At 38.5% G+C, this 9,722-nt stretch overlaps 1 protein-coding gene across 1 annotated transcript; it reads right to left on the bottom strand.

Annotated features, from left to right (window-relative positions):
* Window positions 1–2,464: 2,464 nt before the first annotated feature.
* Window positions 2,465–8,624, bottom strand: LOC137995026 (uncharacterized). The gene is made up of 5 exons (XM_068840597.1): window positions 8,453–8,624; window positions 8,052–8,142; window positions 6,646–6,993; window positions 5,045–5,419; window positions 2,465–3,975 (listed from the first exon to the last, which is right to left on the bottom strand). The coding sequence occupies exons 2-5, from the start codon at window positions 8,098–8,100 to the stop codon at window positions 3,947–3,949; spliced, it is 801 nt and encodes a 266-aa protein (XP_068696698.1). The 5' UTR covers window positions 8,101–8,142; window positions 8,453–8,624; the 3' UTR covers window positions 2,465–3,946.
* Between the last annotated feature and the right edge of the window lie 1,098 nt (window positions 8,625–9,722).

The raw sequence follows: 9,722 nt of genomic DNA, 5'->3' as shown, positions 1-9,722 counted from the left end.
AACTGATCCTCTGACACAAGGTCCTTCTTTACTACAATTCCACTACAACCAGTATCTCTCAGGACCTCAACAGGCTTCTTTCCAACTCTACCTTTCACGACAGGCATTTTACTTCTCACTCCAGTCAACGGTTCAACACAAGCACTACTCAACAATGGAATCTTCTTACCACAGGCTAACAGCAACTTATCATCTTTAATACAGGCCTTAACTTCTTCATCAGTAGGTTTAACCTCAGGTGGCTGAACTAAACAACTGGCACTCACTTGACCACGCTGCACAGGGTTACCATCCTTACTTTGTCCTCCTGATCTGCGTCCACCTGATCGACAGTTTCTAGCTTCATGTCCCTGCTTACCACATAGGAAACACTTTCTTGTTAGGGTTGGGCAGTTGACAGCTTTATGACCTCGGGTGTTGCACTTAAAGCAATGCAGAGCTGGTGGATTAATCTGCATGTTCTTGGCTTCGTCCCTCTCAGGCTGCACTGTTGGCTTTCTGCTCGCTGAGCTGAACAAATGTTTACCATGAGCCTCCAAGTACTGGTCAGCGATCTTCGCAATCTTTGCTAGAGTCTCAGGTGCCCTTTCTCGCAAGTGAATTGCCAAATCCTTAGGGCAAGAGTCAATAAATTGTTCTTTCACGATCAAGTCCTTAAGACCATCAAAGGATTGCGCAGTATCCGAAAGCTCTAGCCAACGTAACAGGTATCTGTCCAGTCGCACAATAAACTGCTCCGGACTTTCGTCAACTTCCGGTTTGGATGCTCTAAATTTCCGACGATAGCCGTCTTCGGTAAGGTCATATCTCTTCATTAACGCAATCTTTACCCTGTCATAATCCTTAGCTGCGTCCTCCGATAGACGTGAATACACTTCTAGTGCCCGTCCAGACAACAGAGCACTGAGCTTCGATGCCCATCCATCTCTTTTCCACTTAGCTGTCTCCGCAAATCTCTCGAACCTCTGCAAATACGCGTCCAAATCGTCTTTACCATCAACAAACGAGGGGAGTTTAGGTGCCTTAACCCGATCCTCTCTCACTTCAGGACGTCCGTCAGCACTCTCCACAGCCAAACGTGCAATTTCCAGCTCATGTTCTCTTTTTGCCGCTTCAATAGCCTCTTTCTGTTTCAACAGCTCGGCTTCCATCTCCAATTTTCTTAGTTCGCGTTCTTGTCGCCTAGTTTCTCTTTCTTCGTCTTCTCTTCTGCGCCTTTCCTCTTTTTCTTCCTCTTCCTTTCTTTTATCCTCCTCAAGCATTCGACGTCTCTCTTCTCTTTCTTCTTGTAATTGCCTCTTTTTTTCTTCTCTTTCTTCCTGTTCCCTTCTTCGTTCTTCTTCAAATTGTCTGCGTTTCTCTTCTTTTTCTTCCTGTTCCCTTCTTTTTTCTTCCTCTTCCCTCCTTCTTTCTTGTTCTAATTGTCTGCGTTTTTCTTCACGTTCTTCCTCTCTACGTTTCTCTTCGCGTTCTTTTTCTTCTTGTTCACGCACAAATTCAAGCAGCTTTTCTCCTTCCAGACCAAACTTTTCGCCAAGCTGAATAAATTTCTCCATTTTCACAGCACTAAAATTCCACGGCTCTTTCACTCGCTACAACTTTTTCCACAGCGCAGCTACTTCCTTCCAAGTTGTGATCCTTTCCTGGTTTCTGTAGTCGGCAAACAAATAAATTCCTCTCCCGGACGGGCCCCCAATGTTACGTGTTCGAATGTTTTGAGGAAAGGTAGCTTGCAAACTAAACTGAACGCAGGGTTGTCGGAACAACAACAAGAAGATTTATTCCACAAATGAACGTAGTTTCCACGAAGTAAACTCTAAATAACTCGTACTCGACAAACTTACACGGCCTCCACCAACTTGAATGCACACAGCTTCTGTCACACTTGAATAAACACGCCAACTCTCTTCGCTTGTGAAAAACTAGTTAGAAAAACACTCCGTTCGGACTCGTCTACTTATATACTCTGACAATAAACTTCTAGAACTTTCTAAATTAGTAATGCATCTAATTATAGAAAGATTACAAAACACACCGATTTAGAAACGCTTACGCATGAACCTAAAATAAACAAACTACGAACTCTCGCGAAGCTTCGAGACAGTAACGCTTGTCACGCAATACTATTTTTCGTAACAGCATGTTCAGTAACAGCCAAGTTGTGTCTGTGGCTGTATCAACAAGTTCCAATACTCTAGTTTAACAAGTTTGGATCACTTATTATGATGGTCTTTATTCCGCGAGAGATTTTTTTGTTTTTTCTTTGTTTTTGTTTCATATAATCCCAATGTAAATATTAAACCATAATCTATACATACTGGCATTATTTCTAATTAATAAGATGATGATGATGCCATCATTAATCATTGCAGCAATTTTGTCAACTACGAAAATCGAGAGGGAGGGGAGAGGGGAAGATGTGGAGAGGGGAGGTAAAGTAAATGTATTGTGTAAAGAAGTGTACTTTTACTTTATAGGGGCCGAGTTCTGAACCCTTGTTTATGTCGTTTTAATCAGATCAAAATGTAAATGTTATGGATTCAGGGAGTTAGCAAAAGACGGACAAGCAAATAACAAAACTACAATTAGCTTTAATTTTCCAATTGCGTACAATAAGGTTAGGTTATATAGATATCATATGACTCAAGCTATCTTGACATGTATCACGGTGCATAAAAATATGATAGTAATGTATTATGACTGAACCCTCGACTGTGACCCGCTAGGGTATACATTCATCGTTTAGTTAGGTGAACTTACATCACAACATATCTGATTCGAAAGAAGGTGCAGAAATTTCATGTCTGCATGCTGCGAACTCTTTACAAACAGAAGTAAACTGGTGACGGAATCTTACTTACACTTCTTAGCTATAGATTTGTAAGGCGCAGCCGGATAGTCGAGCATGGATAAACAATACTACTACAAGACAAGAAAGGATTTAACTTACTAAAGTGCACTGTCTAAATCTGCCAGTTCGCGCTAATTTCTATTTTATTTACATTTATTGGCCATATTTGTAAGGCGCTAAGCTGCAACCAACTATTCAAGTGTGGATACTCAATATTACTAGAGAAGAAAGGATTTAACTTGGTAAAGTGAATTGTCTAAATATGCACTAATTTTAGGTGGATGAGTTAAAGAACAACAACTATCCTTTTGACTTCAAAGAAACATACTCATTTTGTACCAATTTGATACATTTAACCTCCGTTTCTGAAGTTTTACAACACTTCAGGTTTTACCGTTTTTCTAGTAATATTTTTTCTTTCTGTTTTTTTTTTTTTTTTTTTTTTTTTTGCTTCAACTGTGCTCTCTGAAAGCAGTAAATGTATCTTTCGTCTATTACTCATCTAAAACTAACTTTCAAAGGTTGTGTTCTACGGTGTACCTTGTTACGTAACTAGTACAGTACAAATAACATCTCAAAATGATATCTTAAAAGATAAAAGATAATAATAATAGCAATGAACATTCAAAACGACGGTTGGTTATCTAGGCCCTCCTCTTTTATTTTGTTTTTGGGTTGATGGGAGAACTTGTTTTTACCTTCAACTAGTTTAACACGGATGTTCAATCTTAGGGGTGCTTTATAAACGCCTTGCACGAGGCAATTAATTTATGTTACATTGGACCGGTCAACAGGCCTCTTTCATAATGGCAACCATCTAAAATATTCTTTTGTTTAAATTATAATAAGCCTTGCTACGACGAGCAAACTTTAAAAGAAGATTTGTTTCAAAACGAGGGAAGTAGGTCTTATTAATATAAATACAAAAGAATGTAAAAGTGGTCGCCATTTATAAAAGTGGTTCATTACCATGTTGGCAATCTATTTGGTAGAAAGCTGAACCATTTAACTGACGTGATACACGTCCTGCAAACGGTATCCTCTTTGCTAATGACATTACTTTTCGGGTACATTAAAGAAATCCCACTGGGACTTTTAGAGGCACCTTTCTTGGAGACCTTTCTCTAAAAAGAAATAGAAAAGTTTGTTGTAAGTACACATAATACCGAACATCATTTTGGACATCCTTTATTTACCGACAGAGAGAGTTTAGGAAAGGCAGGAAAGGGAGGGGAGGTGGGGGGGGGGGGGTGGGGGTGGAGCTGTAACGGTCGCGAGAGCTCTCACCGATTGGTATTGCGTCTACGTAATTTTAAAATAATGTTCATAAAAATACAAAGCTCACCAACTCATTGGCTTAACAATAACAATAACAATAACAATAACAATAATAATAACTGATAATAATAATAATAATAATAATAATAATAATAATAATAATAAGGCATTGAAAGAGTGTGTGAATGAAACAAATCAATAAAGGAATTAACAAAGGAAACAAGACATGGAAAACAATTAATTAATATTCAACAAAGCAATCAATATTACAAACGAACTGAAGAAAAGAAAGGAACGAAGCGAAGCGGGTTGGATGGACAATGAGATGGAACAGATTGATAAATTGTGAGGTATAGCTGGGCGATGGATGAACTAACAAATGAATACTGCTCAGGTGAGTGGGGGAACGTTCGGGTAAGAGGGTGTGCGATAGTTAGGCTTAGCTACATCATTCCGGAATGTTTTTTTTTTTTTTTTTTGGAATTGGAATTTTAGACATCAAAAAGAAATTTAGAAACTCTCAGGAATTTTACAAAAAAATTGACAATTTCGAGAATTTTAGTGCAATTTGAGCTTTCAACTGACATGCTGGAAACTTTTCACAGGCAAAAACGTTGACAAAACGTGCTTTTTAGTGATTTAGTCCATTCATATCCATTCCTTATAAGCGGTTATTCAGCAAGAGGGGTCCTACAGTTCATCTAAGCAGTGGGTTCTCACCGTAGTTTTGGAATCCCGATTTTTGCTTGATAGCAAATATGCATATGGAAGACTTTGCACTATAAGAAACGAAATTTATAAGAATTTTCGGGATCTTTATAGAGTTTTTGGAGAATTTTAGACATTTCTAAAAGAATTTTAGAAAACTTTTCGGGAATTATGTAGCTAAGCCTAGCGATAGTGCATGTCCCTTACCTTTGACGTTCTTCAAACGTATCTCGAGGGTAAATAGACGCGGAAAAGCGTTTGCATGGACCTTTCCGCTAGAGTTCTCAAAATCGGCAAAGTATTTCACTGCCACGGGTATCTTTAGTCCATCGTCGCTACATCGTATAGGTGACAGAAGAATGGAACCTTGTTTCGCTTGCAATCGATCGGCAAGAGCTGATCTTGGATAAAGGTTTTCATTGGTCACATAACAGCCGTCACGCGAAGTGCAACCAGCAATCCTATTATTCTCAGTGAGTTTCAAATTGTCGAAGAGTTCAACATCGGAAACCAGTTTCCAGGGCAAAATGTTCATGAGGTGATTCGTCAAATTCTCAACAGCGCCAACATGGCTCCAAATACCTGAATGCAGAAGAGGCGGCGATAAATTCATTTCATATTACTGCAGGAGGCGAATTTTAACACGAAGCTCTTCATCTTTAATTAAGCCTCCTATTTCATAAATCCAGAAAAAGAAAGCAGCAACCTGTGCACATTGTACTCAGTGCCGCATTTGCGATAAACTCATTCATGAAACCCCTGTTCTCAGTTTCCTCGTTATAGGGAAAACTAATTCTAGTGCGGCATGGAAACTGTCTTGGTCCGACGAACATATCCATAAATGTAGATAAACAAGGACAAGAAAATTATCTATGACAAAACAATAGTAAGCTATCTATTTTTTAGTTCGACGTTGGGAGAATGCAATTCTAACCTTGGGCATCCTATGCATAGGGTGGGCTTTGACAAATTTTCGTTTTTTTTTTTTTTCCTTTCATCTGCTTTTTCAGAGCCAACTTGAATTAAGTCATATGTGCATCGATACGTCATATGCACAAATGACGATCGCGCACCTTATGATTGTTTGTTCCTATAAGTTTGTTTCTTTTCCCACTCTTCTCCTTTGTTTCCAAAGCGACTGTCGAACGCACTTCAATAATCCGAGACAATTGATTTCGATAAAGCAGTTTTCAAATGACTGTAGAAAGTAATTAGGCTATTGCAGTTGCTACGCTTAGTGATTGGTTTCAAAATCTAGCGCCAGTTTATCAACCAGTGAAAAGGAAAACCGAAATTAATCGCGCGCGATATGCACGCGTGATATTTTCTGCGCTTTGAGCAAGTGACATGGAATTCCTACGAATTTGGATTGGTTTATTGCGCTGTTTGTACCTGCTGTACATGTGATTGGTCGAAGTAATTGCTTTGGTATTTGATTTACGACACTCAGTTGAAAACCGATCTATCCGACATCAGTTGGTCTTCCTTGTGGAACAAATTTCTATTTTTTGTAAAACTCAAATCGATATATTAATATCGATTTGAGTATTTGAGTAATATCTGATTTGAGTAATTTGATTTGAGTATCTGATTTGAGTAATATGAGTAATATGAGATTTGAGTAATATCGATTTGAATATCAAAGTCTTGACTTAAAAGTCAAGACTCCAAGAAAAAGAGGAAGCATGTTTTTTCAAAAAAAAATTACCAGGGAAGAGGTCTTGGGTAACAGCCAATTAAAAAAGAATTCCTATATCGCGCGCAAACTCGACCCTGTCACGACAAACACTAAAAATTACTTCACTTACATTCCACAGAAAAATCGATAGTGATAATTGACCCATATGTGGGATGAAATGAGTTTTTCGGCGTAACAGTACACATGAAGTCCACAGGATGCCTTGTTGCTTCCCAAGATGTGCGCTTCAAAGTCAGCGTTCCACGCTCGATGCTTAACACTTGTATTCCATGTAGTTTCCTTGCCTTCTGTGTCACGCTGCATTGATGCCCTTTGCAGGCCGCGAGCGGAATCCAACGCTTTGAGCCACCGTCTAATGCTCCCCAAATGGATTCTTGTATTTCACGGACTCCTGCTTGTGCATTACATTTTATGCTAATTACCTCGTTGGGGCAGCCCTGGCACATAACAGCTGATCCTAAGGAAGGAAAACACTATCCTTATACTTTATTCTAAGCACCAATTTCAGTTCCTTGCCCGTGAGTTTGATTTTCCCTAACTTTCCCCTTACCCGGCAAACGGACAAGTTCAACTAATAAGAGCCAGCAGACTAAATTCGATTCGATCCCAAAACCTCCAGAATTATCGCGGTTACATTTCGGGTCCCCAAAATCCCTCCCAAGGCTTCAAAAGAAACATTCTTCTTTCGCGAAGGCCAGATATTCAGGGGAAGGTAATCGTGGGGTCTATCATTATTTTAGAAAAAGGCCCCAGTTCCGGGACCTTCTGCAGATCCCCGTACATTTGATGATGTTGATGAGGTAGCCGAGGAATTACTTTCGAAAAAGTAAGGGAAAAAGCAGGGAGTTTCAAAATTAATTGTTCATAGCTGGGGATGTTTGCGAATAAACGAATTGACAATTTCGGGTTGGGTATGATGTATCTTGCAAGTTAGTGATGCGATGCATTGAGTGATACTGATTTTCAACGACTTTCGCTTTTTGCCTACGTGTTTCCGGTTTATTGTACATGTTCCCAGGGACTTTCCCTATCGACTAGAGACAGTGTGGAAAGTGAAAGTATACTTCCACTGTCATATAGTCATAAATAAAGCTATTTTCGCTTATTTAAAATGATAAAGAAGGTTTGCCATTAGCACCGGCATTAAATGATGAGTAAGGCAGCCGCTCGAGGTGATTAGAAATATATCGCTTTAACTAAGAGAAGGGGAATATGTATACAATTATGTTATCGATTGAATTGCTTGTGACTAACGATGTAATGAATGTTTACATAGCATTAGAACAAAGACCAGTGGGATTTGTGAACATCAATTAAATATTCACTTGATTTTAATTACCAAGTGTTAAAAGGCAGGCATTTTTTCCTGATCATCACTGAAATGAGTTAACTTTATATGTTTGTGTAAACATGTCCGAAATCGCATTTGTGAGTTAGTATCCACTAAGGAATATTTTTTCGGGAAATTTAACTTCGAAAGAGGTGAAATATTAGTTAAGCGTCATTCTTACTTACCACAGATCAGGAATATCCACCAAGCCAATTGAAAACCGCTGTTAGACATGATATGATGTAACTTTTTGTGGTGCTATATCCGCCAGAGTGCCTAAGATACAGAAGGGAAACCTACTCAATAACATAAAGGAACTGTATTAGTACTGAATAATCATATAGCTATGGTTTTGTCTTGTTAACCAGTCTGTAGATATACATGATTTGAGTCACTCTTTCTGAAGCGTTAATTTTGAGACAAAGAAGTGGCTGATTTACTAGCTTGATTTCCACAGCTCATCTAATATCACAGGATTTGAAAGCAAGTGGACTCCATATCATGGCACATTATGGGGTGTAATACAATGAAGCTTTTTTTGAAGTGTACACACATGTAAGCTTTTTCAAAATAACACCTTGCTTACCTCCTTTCCGTGAACGATAAAACGAGCAAAGTTAGCTCTGATTTTCACCTATGCACTCTGCCACGAACAATCAGTGATTGAATCTATTGCGGCATACTGACTTTTTGAGTGAACGACCTTGCTATTTAAATGGTTCGGTGAGGAAAGTATCATGACAAAATTGTGACTGGGTGTTAATTAGTGATGTAAAGGTTCGGGAAAGTGAAAGCATTCTATTTATAATACTTTCAAAGGTTTTAAGTTCATATGAACACTAAGCAATATAGAAACTGGTTTTTCCTGGAATCATTGAATTTCTTCTCGTGATTCCGGTTTCTAATAGTTTGGAAATTTCGTTATCTTCGACCTCTTTAGTCAAGAATGGGTGTTTAAATCAGGGGTTTCCGTTTCAACTGGCCATTATCTTTGACGCTAAAACTTTCCCTGCTTTTGTTGAGCCAATACACCGTGACATGGTGGCCGTAAAATTCTTAAGTTTCTATGACATGTTATTATGATCATTTTATGGGACAAAGGTTTTGTAATTCCAAGCACAAAAAACGGCTATTTTATCTTCAATAATTATTCGGTTACGAATCTTGTTGGGGGAAACAGCTCTGAAACACCGCTATAACATTGCAACATTGCAGTAATAAACTATTACTGAAATACCTCAGCATTAAGTAAACCGGAATTTCCGGAAAAAATTTGTCCGAGTACCTTGCATAAGAAAACTGATATGATGATTAATATGTTGCTCATCTCTATTTCAAGCTAAAAGTTTAAGTAAGTGAACCCAGCAAATATCTTTAATTTTACTGAAAAGACACCATGTTTGGAAAAGGCAAAAGGCGTACATTTTGATTGAATGAAAGACCACTTCGTTTACGTAATCCAGTGGTAGTCCCCCACCCCCCTACTTCCTCCAAACCAGTGCAAGCCGATAAACGTGACTCTTAGTGAAACCTAAGTGCATACATTAAGGGTTGTTGTTCAGCTGGCCCTTGCACAAAAAAACGTCTGCAAGTTTCTTTGAGATACGGATCCGAAAAAACTACGTTTAGCCAACGGTAGTCTTGTATGTGAAAGTAGACTTTCTCGCCATTTGCGTGAATAAGGAGAATTTTCAGTGTTTTTTTTTTTTTTTGCCTTCAGTGTACCCGAGATTTATAGAAAGCCGTACATTTTTCGCACAACTTCAATTTTTACAATTACATTAATCATAACTGGCTAAATTGAAAATAGGAGTGGGTTATCACTCCAGAAAAATCAGTTTTAAAGTATGTACTTC

Source organism: Montipora foliosa, chromosome 3 (assembly GCF_036669935.1).
Source record: "Montipora foliosa isolate CH-2021 chromosome 3, ASM3666993v2, whole genome shotgun sequence".
In the NCBI taxonomy this organism is placed as follows: Eukaryota; Metazoa; Cnidaria; class Anthozoa; order Scleractinia; family Acroporidae; genus Montipora; species Montipora foliosa.
Note: the sequence above shows the minus strand (reverse complement) of the source record. Positions and strands in the feature narration are given on the sequence as shown.